Source organism: Musa acuminata, chromosome BXJ3-10, assembly GCF_036884655.1.
Source record: "Musa acuminata AAA Group cultivar baxijiao chromosome BXJ3-10, Cavendish_Baxijiao_AAA, whole genome shotgun sequence".
Classification (NCBI taxonomy): Eukaryota; Viridiplantae; Streptophyta; class Magnoliopsida; order Zingiberales; family Musaceae; genus Musa; species Musa acuminata.
In genome coordinates this window covers 16,395,915-16,410,156 of record NC_088358.1, presented here as the reverse complement: position 1 = coordinate 16,410,156, position 14,242 = coordinate 16,395,915, and the positions used below count along the sequence as shown (strand labels likewise).

At 35.9% G+C, this 14,242-nt stretch overlaps 1 protein-coding gene across 1 annotated transcript; it reads right to left on the bottom strand.

Moving 5' to 3' along the window:
- Nucleotides 1–99: 99 nt before the first annotated feature.
- Nucleotides 100–3,982, bottom strand: LOC135651734 (putative respiratory burst oxidase homolog protein H). Its single transcript, XM_065172122.1, has 14 exons — nt 3,536–3,982; nt 3,300–3,462; nt 3,169–3,217; nt 2,982–3,095; nt 2,098–2,904; nt 1,935–2,030; nt 1,755–1,870; nt 1,573–1,675; nt 1,397–1,485; nt 1,109–1,259; nt 898–1,035; nt 691–819; nt 527–605; nt 100–450 (listed from the first exon to the last, which is right to left on the bottom strand). Exons 1-14 carry the CDS (start codon nt 3,891–3,893, stop codon nt 341–343), a joined length of 2,502 nt encoding a protein of 833 aa, XP_065028194.1. The 5' UTR covers nt 3,894–3,982; the 3' UTR covers nt 100–340.
- Nucleotides 3,983–14,242: the final 10,260 nt, after the last annotated feature.

Genomic DNA, 14,242 nt, shown 5'->3' with positions numbered 1-14,242 from the left:
AGAGGCTTCTTACTTTCTTACCGACTCAATATCAGTTGAAGGTACTTTCTACAGGAAGAGTTGCGATTATGACCAGTGAAAAGGAACTCTAAGCAAAGATAAACCAAATAGCATTGCTTCAATATAGTATGATGGAGTAAATGAACACGCTTTGAGTCATCCTGGAATCAAGTTGGGGATCGTGAATCATTCCTTATTGCTTCACACCTGTTCTTAATCTTTACCATGCACCGGAACATCAACCAACACAGATTTTTACAGGACTGTACTACTTAATTACTCCTTTTTCGTCTCGTATACAACAATAAATTGCCTATCAACATCATCTCTGGTCTCTTCTTTAGAAGTTTTCCTTGTGGAAATCGAAACGAGTGGCGCTGTCATGGCTGAATTCTTGTGATAGCTCCCTGAGATGCTTTGTAAGAGTTGCTGATCCACAGTAGAAAACACCTGCAACACCCCCATGTCAGGAATCCAGAAAGTGAAGATGACAACGACATATACTAAGAATTCGAGAAAAGCTCACCGATCCGAGAATCTTTGTGGGCATTGGCCAAGTCCGAGAACACTTTCCTCCAGTTTGGCCTCGCGAAGTGTGTTCGTATCTGTCGTGCATGAGTCAGGAACCAGAACAGATCAATCTTTCTTCTTCTATCTGAATCACTACATTATAGATGGTCAATTAGTTACCCGACTCCCAGAGACGATGTCAACGCCACTTTTGGAGTGCTGCAGTGACTGAATCATGGCGATGAGGGCTGACCTTGCATCACCTTCTTCGTACACGCTCGTCAAGTAGTTGTGCATCTCTATGACATTCTGCAAATCCAACCATTTCCTGTCAATTGTGGTTCTGTGCGAAATGGATTCAAGGAAGCAGTGATGCTTAATTAGTACATGGTGGTCACTCTCTGCAACTTCGTTCATGACACCTTTGAACCATTCAAATGATCCTTGTTCCCTGGTCACCCAGTAGAAGTAAGCTCTTCCAGGGCCATTTCCTTGGATGAAGTTTGCAGCTGCGTCGTGTGTTTCCTGCATGAGTTTTGAGCTTGTCAACCAACAGTGCATGCAAGTGCATGACGATGTCTGCGAATGTGGTATATACTTCGTTGGACTTTATGTTGTTGAGGAGATCCTTCAGGATGCTGATGAATGGAGTTGCACCGATTCCTAATCCGATGAGCAAAAGAATGTCGTACTTCTTGTAGTCTTGAGCTGGTGCGCCATATGGCCCATCAATGTAAAGCTTTGGGAATCTGAAGTAGCAGAGAGAGAGTGTGTGTGTGTATTACTCATGGTTAATGTTGATAGCAGAAAAGAGTTTTCCAACTGCAATTGGGAAAATCTTATCTGCTATCAAATGTCACTTCTAATAATGCAGAGTTCGCATCACCTTGCATCGTCGAATTGAACATCTGCGACGACTGTGGTTTCGAGTCTCACCAGATTAGCCTTCTTCAGAGTAACCTGCGCTTGACAGACCTGCGTCAAGAAGATCTCTGCTAAGTACTATGAACTTGCAATCTGATCTTGCTTGACATCAAGAACAATCTTTCTACTTAAACCAACTTTTCCGAAGAGATTTCTTAGCTCGGTCGTCCAGTCTCCCAGGGTTCGGATATGAACACTCAAGTGCTCATCATCCGGTGCAGAAGTGATCGAGAACGGATGCCTGTTGAAATCATCAATAAGAAGGTGAGCAGAGGAAATGCAACCCTGCAATCCAACTCAATCTGAAGCTAAGCTGATACCATTCGAAAGGTGAGACATCCGGACATTTGATGAACAGGTACATCCCACTTTTGTATCTGAAACCTGGTGGCTTCCTCATATGTATCGAAAGGACGTTGCCTGGATATATAGCTGCCTGTATGATCGATACATCAGTGCATGAATACCTCTAAATCTCGATATATTTATGAGCAGCATACCTTAACGATGCTGACGCCAATGCTTTTCTCACGAAATTTCCGAATCAATCTTTCACAGGCATAAAAGAGGAGGGGAATCGTAAGATACATCCATGTCTGCGCAAATGCAGGTAATTAAGTCTGTGTCATTGCTCCATGCCGAAGTACAAAGATCATGACCTACCGTCTTCTTGTACCATTCCTTGGTGAGGAATAGGAAGTAGGAATGGACGATCAGAAGGACATAAACGACGGCCAGAAGATGGTGAGCATACCAAAACGCATTGAAACCAGCTAAATGGTGGAGGGGCGGTGGCAGCTTCACCACACTCCTCCTAAAAGAGTGTGTTGCCAGAGTGAAGGAGAACGCCATGATGATGATCATGAGGATACCAGTGATCCCGGGAACACTTGCTAACAGAGATGCATAGGTGGGCTGCTTGTAGTGGAAATTAGGTCCCAGTAGTCTCATGAACTTTGATTCGGGGCATGTGATCAGCCTCGGGAAGTCACAGGTCACATGAGCAAGAGTGTGCACCAGAGTCCCGATTGTGATCGCCAGTGCAATGGCCTTGTGGAGGTTGATGTTGTCATCAAAAGGGAATACGGAGCTGAGGCAAGTCGATCTGAGCCTTGTGAGGGTGTTGCGGCAAACAGGGATGAGGATCAGAGCCATGTTTAGCTTCAGGGTCTCAGCCGCAGCCTTGGCTACGCAGACGCAGTAGCCCATCACCTCAAATGCTGCTCTTCTCTCGTACTGGTAGAACTTCCACGCAGCCAGGACGGCGTTCAGGGTCAACCAGAGGGAGAAAACCCATATTCTCTTCCAGTTGTCCAGAACGAAATCTGTAGCCTTGCCCACAAATCTGTTGACCGGGTATCTGTATCGCTTCGGTATCATCCTTCTTGCATGCCCGTGTGAACGTTTCAGTGTTCTCTCGGTTACCTGTGAGCTCACCATCCCTCGAATCAATGTCTCCAGCTGCCGAATCTGGAGCGAAAGGTCGTCACCAGTAAGCGCTTGTGTGATTACTCTCTACTGATCGAAGAAATTTGCCTTTCTTTTACCTCGATGTAGCCAAGACCGTCTGGGTCGAGCTCCTCCATTATGAGAGCAGCGTAGTTCGCTGCATGCGCTTTCAACTTGGAAAGCTTATTTGCTGAGGCACTGAGACCGATGACCTGAGGAGACAAACAACGGTGCTTGAGAACATGAAGATGGGGGATCAATCGAGCGGTTTAGGAAGATTGGTACCTCTTTCACCTCGTTTTCTGAGAGCTTCCCGTCGCCGTTCTTGTCGCACCTGTTGTGTTGACAGAGCAGATGATGTGATGGTCAATTCAGTGCTGCTGAAAGCAGTTTATGGTGAGAGAATGATTGAGTACATGTCGAAGAAGATCTGCAGCCGAGAGTCGAAGTTTTGGTCGGTCATTTGCTGCCAGAACTCCTTCAGTTCGTCTTTGGTGATGCCATGTTCTGGCGTTATGTTCCCCCTCCTTGCCAAAGCAACAAATAGCTCGCCAGCGAACTCCTGCGACTCGCCCATGCCTTGGCAAAGGGAACCCCGACCAGGTGACTAAGCTGAAGAACGTGTACCGGCAGACGAGCAAGAGAGACTCACCGATGCAGCGGCCGAAGCTCTCCTTGGGAAGCCTGCCGTCGACGGCGAATTGGTCGAAGCGCTTCTCAACGGCCTTCCAGCCGCCGGCCTTCTTGTCGAGGAACCGAAGCCCCTTGGCGCCGGACGCTGCCGTCGTCCTCCCGGGATGCCTCTTATCCCCGCCGACCCGGGACGCGAACCCCTGCACCCCGGCCATGATCTTGGATGGCTGAGACAGCAGGGTCCGGGCGAGGCTCCCCGACGGCCCGGAGGCTCTCGGGGGCGGGGGATTGGAAGCAGCCGGCTGGATCTGGTCGCCGTGGGCGACGATGATGCTCTCCAGCTCATGCGTCGGACGGTCATCAAGCGGAATGTCCATGTGTTCGTGCGCTGTTCCCAATGGTTTATGTCAGATTGGATATTTACTCGCTTGCCGCTGTCCTCACTTTATAGGCGCCACCGCGTTACAGAGATGTGCGAGTGGGAGAGAACCAATCAAAAGATGGGAGCTTTAAGGATGCTGTGATAGAGAGAGAGAGCGAGAGAGAGTGGGAGTGGGTGGGAAATTGACGGAGATATTTCCTAAATATGATAAATAATTTAATTTATGTTTTGGATATTTTAAATTGATCTGAGATTATTCAGTAAAGAAAAAGGAGCTTACCAACATATTGAATTATGTCCATGATATTTGGTTCAGAAGAAGGCTACAATTTCTTACCTATATAAAGGAAGGATAACACGGTGGTCAATTGGCATCACCAATCATACTCTGTGTCATTAAATCCTCTTATTTCTATACTGTAGGGGTGACTTTTGTACCTATCTTACTTACACATTAATATATTTCCCATAAAATTGATGTTAATATATTTATCCTTGTAAATTTATAAATTCATTTATATAGCCTTGTGGATGTTCTATATCAACTCACTGTCATTTTCCTATTTGATATTCTTTAAATTTTAATTTTTTTGATTATCATGATTATAAAATATCAAAATATATTTTTAACTCAAATTAACTAATATAACCATGATGATAATTATTAGTGTAGATTTTGATCATCAACGAAGGATAATGGGTCTGATTCGATCTCATTCTATATGAGAAAATCTCTTTATTGAGAAAAATCCTATATTCTATTGAGAAAAATTCATAGGAGAGGAAACGTGTTAATGTATTCAAGCTAAATCTTCTTCTATTCTTTCCATCATGGTATCAGAGCCAACATCAATTCCGTTCTGCTGTGGTGTCTCTAGTGCTGCGCTCACCAGCACTGCCCCACCTTTCCTCTTCTGCTGCACTTCTAGCGTTTTGCATAAATTTAAGATTGGTATATTTGATAGGAGCACCTGCGGAAGCATGATAGCAGATAAGATTTCCTCAACTACATGAGGAAATCTCTCTATTCTGTTGAGGAAAATCCTCTATTCTATTGAGGATAGGAGAAGGACATGTTAATGTAAAGCTAAAGCTATTTTAATAAAACTTCTTCAATAATTGTTCTTATCTTCTTGATGAAAAGAATAGAAGATAAGAACAATTATTGAAGAAGCTTTAGCTTGAATATATTAACATGTTCTCTCTCCTATTTATACAGATTATGAGAAAAGCTCCTGAAAGGATACCAATCTTGGATCGATGCAAAGAATGGTGCGATTGCTGTTACTGTGAGGGCATTCCCTTCGTTCTTTTGAAGTTTGCCCTTCATTCTCCTTAAGTCGAAGACTCTATATAAGAATTTTTGATGTTACCATAAAAATTAATATTTATTATATACTTAGGAATGAGATCTTTTTATAATAATTTGACCCTGTACATAGATAAAAAATATATATTTATTGTATAAGTTTGATTAAGATGATATTTATTTATGGTATTTATTTTTAATGATAAAAATGCTCATGAACAAAAAACAATTGAAACGAAAGACTTTTTAGATAGGTTGTATGATCAAGTATAATCTTGAGTATAACTAAGTTAATTTTTACTAAGTCAATCCAAACTTTGATGATTAATATTATTTTTCTTTATATAAATTTTATGATAATTAGTTATAATTTAGTATAACTTAGTACATTTGGAGTATAAATTTATCATTTTTTACTAAATCAACCTAAACTTTTCTATACTGATTAGTATCTTTTTATTTTAAAATATTTTATGATAATTAATTATTAAAGTTAGAGATTTTTTAATATGTTTTATTATTGAGTGTAACTTAGTTAAATTTCGAGTAAATTGATCAACTTTCATTAAACCAACTCAAATTTTCACCAAACAAAGCATATTTTAAGATGATTAATATTTTTTTATTATTTTTACAGGATTTTATAATAATCAAATTATCAAAATTAAAATGTATTTGAATAGGTTATGTTTTATAATCTAGCGTAACTTAATTTAATCTCAAGTATAACTTGACTAACTTATACTAAATTAGCCTAAAATTTACAAAATTACTAGGACCTGATTTTAATATAATGTAATTAGTATTTTTATTTTTTAAAATATTTTATATTAATTAATTATCAAAATTTTAAAAATTTTGAATTGGTACTATAATCGTGTGCAACTCTATCAACATCCACTAAACCAACTCAAAATTATAGTGTATCACTAGACATAATTCTAAGATGATTAGTATTATTTTTTAAGAATTTTATTATAATTAATTATCAAAATGAAAGATTTTTTTGAATAGCTATGTGATGAAGTTATTTAAGTAAAACCCTAAAGATATTTTCGTCCAAGTATGCCATAGGTAAAACGAACAGGAGATTACTATTTGTAATCCTTTTATTGTAATTTATAACCTTATGTTAAGAAATTTAAATATTTTTATTTTTTTTATAAAAAGACACCATTTTTTTTTCCTTCTTTTTCTTCTCTCTCTCCTCTTAATTATGAGAGGTGGCATAAAATGATAAAAAGAAACCAAATGACCAGAAATAGTTTTTGACTGATTTAGTATTTTTAGGGTTATATATATTTTGTAATAGCTCAGGTGGTATCATGTTTTATATCAATCATATTAACTTAAAAGATGTCATATTTTTCTAAGTTTTTAAAAATTCTTCGATAGGATTTGTAAACGATGGGGAGAGTCGATGATAATAGGGTATGTAATCGAGGGCTATGAAAAAAAGAAAAAAATAGAAAATAAAAACAGAATTAAAGAGGTTATAAATTAATTTTTAAAATTTTATAATAAGTTGTTTGTCGCTCTCCTGGTCGAGCCAAGCGACTCCGTTCGGCTCCCTCGTGGATTGTGTGTCACACATCGGTCTGCCCGTGGGTTGATCGAGGTAAGAAAATTTTATTTATCAGTGGGAAGAATATATATATATATATATATATATATATATATATATATATATATATATATATATATATATATATATAATGTTCTCTTTTTTTTTTCTTTTCCATTTTCTTCCTCTTCTTTTTATTTTTCGCAATCTTTTTTTATCTAAATTATGAGGATCATGATTTTGTGGAGGCTAATCTTGTCGACTCGACCAATAAATCGATCCATTAATTCATTAAACATAAATCATTGAGCTAAAATATTTAAGTCTAACTAACTTATTATAATAAGTTTAAGATTTGATGTAAGGATCGTTTAGAATAAAAAAAGTATAGAATGACGCACATGAGGCCTCAGGTCGTAACGTGTCCTGTAGTCTCGCTAACACATATAGTTTATTATTATTATTATTTAATTCGAACTCTGCTGCTCCCAAGTGACTCATTAATTTATTGAGTCTGAACAACACGTTTAAGTATTGGTTAATATTAGATAAATGATATAAAGTTATATCTCACTTTCAGTCACAACTAAACCTTTTATTGAGTTTAAAGCCTAAAATAATTTAATATAAATTAATAATAATAGTCTTGAGAAATATTTATCTATTATCATGACTGAACATGTGGTAACATAGTTAGTATAAAATATTTTAAAATATATTCTATTTATTTTTACAAAATATTCAAGATCATTTACTACCTATTCATCTCGTTATAAATTTGAGTTGAATAAACAACGTCAAAAATCCTACCTAATCTTGATCTTCTTCAACTTCACTTGTAGGTCAAACATTCATGTCCTCTCAAACAAATTTATCTCTTACCATCGATGTTGAACTAATTTAAGATATTAAACTATATTAAGAACCAAAGAGTAACTTAACACTTTTCTTCTCGCCCCCTTGACTTGTCCTCGTGATTTAGTTCAATGTCGAAGAACAGCATGCTTGGTTGGCCACAGCAGGCTGGATGGAGACAGCCTACCCGTACTCACATGCCCGAGCTCTAAATTATATGTTGTGGTTTGGAGACCATGTGACACCTTTTTGTCCGCAGTCGTCTCTTCCCTCTCCACCTACACCTCCGCACTACTTCCTTCTCCTGTGCTACAGCCAAAAATGATGCCCGGTGAGAAGTCACTCACCCTCTCGTCTCCATCTAGAAATTAACAAGAGCTGATTGTACGATGGACAGCTTACCAAACTCATTCCGATCTTACGCTCGATATAATTATGTTTTGACCGAGGGTTAAGTGAAGATTACTCGGAGAGCCTCCATAGATCTACCATGAGAACAGGTCTTTCTCTATTTGATACAGGATTACTATAATGATTGACCGATAGTATTTATGACCGATTATTAAATAACAAGGATAAATTATCTCATACTTGTCTTTCTTCTTCACCTTCTAACCTGTAGTAGTTTTGCAAGCTTCGCTCACAGATCTACTCCCAAGATCGAGCTTCAGACGTGCAAATGGTGGGTGGTTCAACTCACCATCTCTCGCTCATCGATTTCCAGCTTCCTCCTCCCTCCTCGGAAACCACAAGTAAAACCACTCATTTGATTTGGCCTGTAGCAGTACAAGAAGAAGTGCACTAATCACCGAATATGTGTTGATGTTGACAGGAAGAGGGGATGAAGTTATCAAACAGAGGAAGAGTAGAACAATGTTTCAATCTTCTATATTTCTCCCAAGAAAAATTCTTTACAATTTCAGAAACTCTATTATACTCATGACCGAGGTTTATATAGTCTCCAAAGATACATTATATTAATTGTATTCAAGATGAATCATTCTTTTTCAAGAAATCTTTCAAGAACCAATAACCAATTTGACTTATTCTTCTATAAACTTTTAATCCATTTTTTTTTTTTTGATATAATGATTCTCTCACTCGATGCAATGAATCTTTTTATAATACTTGAACAAATTTAATTCCAACAACATGACACTGGCTGTAGGAAGAAGTTGATTATATCTGAAAGTTTAAAAGCCAATAATGTATACGTAACAACGGAGTCTTTTATAAATGCCAATGGATCGGGTTTTACTCATTGAAACCGCATGTGGTTTTCGTTGTCGATTCATCAACCACAGTATCATCAAAGAAAAATGCAATGCAGCAGCAAATGGGATGCTAAAAGTCACTGTAAGCACGTGATTGCTTTGTCAGATCTGCCATTCGATTGAAAGATTGAGGAGGCAATTACGTAAAATATTATCATAAATTTTATGTAAAATATGATATTTTAAATTTGATTATTTCTTTTTTTTTTATGAATAAATTGGCATATTATGTAGTGGCTAACATATTATGAACAAATTCGAAAATCCTGTAGCTAATAATCCATTCGTACTCGGGGCCACTCTATGAAGGAATTCATTTCCTTCAGCGTAGATCTCTTGGTTTGCGGGAAAGTGAATGGGGGTTCTTATTTATCTTTTGTCAATGTAAATTCATAATTTTTTTTTCTTTTTGTAAAAAAAAAAAGAAAAGAAAAGAGTTAACCTTTGGAAATCGTTGTGGGCTGCTTGGATGCTGATTAGCGATTGACGTCAGCCCATGTAATTGGGCCGAGCGGCCCAATCCAAATCGCACCTTTAAGAGAAACGAGCGTGGAATAAATAATAAATTGACTAATTTTGTTTCTTTCGTTCAAGTAAAAAACATCAACATCTGAATCGAAGAATGATAAGGGGGAATCCAAATACATGAACATCTGAATGCCACACCAATGTTCTCGAACACCTCGTCAGTCCCACACATCAGCCCAAGTACCTCACAACGTGTGATGTTGTTTACTTCAATCCCCCAATGTTCATTCCATTCTTCACGTTAATTCTCCTTTAACACTCATCGATTATCGAAGCCTTCATTCTTCTGATCTTGAGCCCTCCAACACCTACCTCTATATATTTTTGCTACTTTCTTGACTCTAAAGGCATGATCTCAACTTTTGTGATAGACTCGAACGAGAACTAATCGGCTTTGTGACCTAATGTCTCCGACAATCAAAATCTATATTAACAATATATAGTTAAAATTTTAATTTTTTTATGATTGTAAACTAAATTCTCTTCGATGTCAATTTTTAATTCCTAATATGTTGTGATCACCAAATTTGGGTCTTGAAATTTGAGTGGATAATTGGCTTCGATGTGTTATATGCACTAAATAATTTATTATAAATCATCCAAGTAAACTTAACACATGAATCAAATTCTTTTGTCAATTCCAGATTTTGACAGACACAAAAAAAAATCCTAAGAAAAGAAAAAAGGAAAAAATAAATTTATATGGGTAAATTCCTATAAAAAGCTTCAAACTTTTTATTTTTTTCAGAGCTTTGAAAATACCTAAATAATACCTCTACTTTTTTAAAAGATAATATTACCTTAAAATTAGAGAAAAAATTGATTTTACTTGAACCAGTTCTTTTACGGTGCACTATACAATCTTATTTCACATTTATCAATCGACGGGACTGGTGGTATATGAATTTTCTCCTATTCTATCGAGTTCATGTATCAAAGGGTTTAAGATTTTTGATTAGTGTTAAAGACCGTCAAGTTCTGACACTACTAACATTATTTCATTGTATTCCGTCATCACTACAAGAGGCTTCTAGGGTTTTAACATTTCACTTTCTCATCGAGTTTCATATATTCCCATACATTAGTTTTAGCTTGTTGGCCTGTAGGGTTTCATCATTTGTGACAGAACTTTTAGGTTCTATAAGGTATGTCTCTATTTCTATAATATTTTGACACTAGATCGTCTAAACATTGTGAAACTAGGGTTTTAGGGCTATATATATATATATGAAAATTTGGTTTTTTACTACCAAGATTTTGAGCATTCTTCGTAAACAAAAAAAAAAAAAAAAACTTTGTTAGAAGAGTTTTCTAAAGTATAAGATGGCTTTTATAGGATGTACATTGACATATGATATTGGTAGTGCGTACTGTATGCTCAGACAGTATGGTTTATGGACATCATGTTTACCCACTATGGACTGACTAAATGAAGTAACTGCTACAAAATAGTGACTAAGAGTTAGTTGATAATAATAACTTGATCACTTGTATACGATACTTTATTTTTTTGGGTCAGATAAAAAATAATGTACGTATATTAGGAATGATCTAAAATCATATGAAACTTTCATAAAAACACCCATTTGCACTTCTATATGAAATTTTATAATTTTGAATTTTTTGATATTTTTATGAATTTTTCTGCATCTGAACAATGATTCATTTTCCTATTTTTCTTTTTTTAAATTTCTACCAAAATTTAATACATCTGTATAATATATTTTGACATTTGAGCTTCTAAATAGGTCCACAATATATGGAGAAATTTTGATCTACAAATTTTCTTTTTCTAATATGCGATGCCCTATTTTTGAAAAAAAATAAAAAATAGTGCAATGCATAGAAGGACTATTCAAAATGATCTAAAATTTTTAGAAAAGCTTTGAATATGAAATGGATGGACATATGTCATTTTTTTTATATTTTAAAATTTTTTGCTCTTTTTGTGAATTTTTCAACATCTAAACAGTGTTTTATTTTCCAATTTTCTTCTTATTTATTTAATTTCTACCTAAATATAATGAATCAATGCAATATTTTTTTGTATTTGAGCTTTTATATAGGACCACAATAATGGAGAAAATTTGGTCAAATTTTTTGTTCTAATATGCTATGCCTTTTTTTTGAAAAAAATTGAAAAAGTGCATCGCATAAAAGGACTATTCAAAATGATATGAAATTTTTACAAAATCTTTGAAAATAACGCATACGGACATATGTCACTTTTTTCTATTTTAAATTTTTTAATATTTTAGTAAATTTTTTATCAAGTGAACAATATTTTGTTTTCGTATTTTATCCTTTTTTTTAATTTCTACCAAAATTATAATGCATCTAAGCAATATTTTTTTGACATTTGAGCTTTTAAATAGGTCCACGATATATGAAGAAAATTTGCTTTAAAAAAATTTCTTAATATTCGATGCATTGTTTTTGGTGAACATTTAAAAATAATGCATCACATAGAAGGATTATTCCAAATGATATGAAATTTTCTATTAAACTTTAAATATGACTCAATTGGACATATGTCACTATTTTTTATTTTAGAGAAAATTTTTGATAATTTTTTATTTTTTTCATCATTTGAACAGTGTGTTATTTTCCTAATTTATTCTTATTTTTTCTATTTAGATAATTTTTGATTGAATTATCAACTCTAATCCCTTTTGGCTTTAGACAAGAATTAATTATGTCATCAAGCACTTATTATATGCATTGAAATTATAAAGCCAGTTGAAGATGTTGATTTATGCATAGGTATGTTTTTTTTTTTTACATTATTTTATAATTATTTTCTTTTAAATTATTATTAATAATTTTTTAATTTCAACTTTATAGTTTCATGTGTTGGTAATTGTGGATCAGGTCATTCTGATGATAAAGAGGCATTGAAAAGCACTTCTCATTGGTTAGTTTTAGGACAAAGTTTTGTGTATCATTTTCGTTATTTTCTTATGACACCTTCAAAGCGTAATGGAGCAAAATTGGGCTCATTATAACTAAGGCACTGTTATTTGGATATTATAAAGAGTACTTTATTTGATCATTTCCTAGATATCCTTGATATTATTGTATCTCATGCATTAATATCAATAATTATAGAATGATGGTATGAAAATGATAAGTTTCTGAATAAAGTAAAACTATCGTTTTCAGAGTCAAGAGTCATATGCATCTCTTTTTTTGTTAATCTACTCAATACTAAAGAAATCATTGATCTAAAGGCAAATGAATCTTCTAGGTATCTTAAAAAAAAAAAAATTTTACATTTGAAGGACCAACCGGATTTGGAAAAGTACATGATAGCATTGCATCCAGGATGAGGAATTAGTTATAATTTTTTGTCAAACGTATATGCTATATGTATTTGCATGTATTGCAATGGTCATTAGTATCAACGATTGATAGTCTGAAAAGTTGAATAAGTATAACTGGGCAGTAACAATTCATTACAAGTAAGCTATGTACGTTGAATCTCGTATTTTGATAATGAAATTAATTGGTAAGTGTTTATGATTTGATATGTGTTTTGAGTGATACAGGAAGTTTGGATCAAGGAGAGACAATTGAAGTAGGAAGAATCATGTTGGGCCAGAGCAAACATGTTAGAAGATTGGATATCGGGTCGGAGGATCGGTCGATGTATCGGTAGAAGGCTTCAAGTTATGAATTCAGGCATCAGGCCAAGAAAACCGGATATTGCGCCAAGGATATCAGAGTTGCAGAGGTCAACTGGCCAATTGGGCAATAGGCCACAAGAGAGGATGATGCGCTGAAGAATCGGATGAAGCGTCGATGACCCAATGACATGCCAGACAACATGATTCAAAGCTTTATAATAATTGTCTAGATCGAAGTTGTTTTTATGTGTGCAAGATTAACTATGATAGAAAGGTATAAAGCAAAATGAGTTTTCAAAGTCAAAAACGTGAATTTTGTTGGGAGTTTGAGAGTTCGTCGTAAGTCCGGATGTTCGTCGGAAGTCCGGATGTTCGTCAGAAGTTTTGTCGGAATCAACCGAGAAGTCCAGGAGCTTACCAAAGAAGCTCATCGGAACTCGCCAACAAGATTGTCATGAAGTCCAAGAGCTTATCGGGAGTCTACCGGAATATTGCCGGGAGTTCGTCGGAAGATCGCCGGAAGAGCAATTGACGTACCGGAATTAGAATGCTTTGTCAATTATCTTAAATATTGTAGTTAGTCTGTAAATTAAGTTAGGATTGGGAGATAATCCAACTAACTTAATTAGGGGCCAATTGGGCCCTTAACAGGACTGAATTGGGCCATATTGAATAACCCATTCAGCACCTAAAAGCCCAACCGACAGTGGCACTGCTTGGGAGACTCAGTCTCCTAAGTGGTCTGGGCGGTGGTACCGTCGATAGTAAATGCTGCCAGCAGTGGTACCGTCCCTGTCAGGCGGTGGTACTACTAGAGCTCGGTCTCTGAGCTCTGTTAGGCGGTGGTACCACCCAGATTGGGTGGTGGAACCGCGTAGTGTTAGGATGCCAAGTGATGGTATCGCCCAGTACAAGCAATGGTACCGCCCATACTTGGGAAACCCGGGATGAGACATTTTTAGGCTCCAAGTTTGAATCAACTTGAAGCCTATAAATACCCCTCTTATCCTTGGTTAAGAAACATAAGGCTTGAGAGTAAAAAAGGAAAGAAACACTGCTGTAATCTTGTGTGAACTCCTCTCTTTCTTCTAAGTGTTAGAGTAGTCTGAGAGAGGAGTAAGTGGGGGTGTAAGAGTTATCTCCTAAACCCGGTAAAAGGAGAATCGAGTTGTAAAAAGTAGTTGGTCT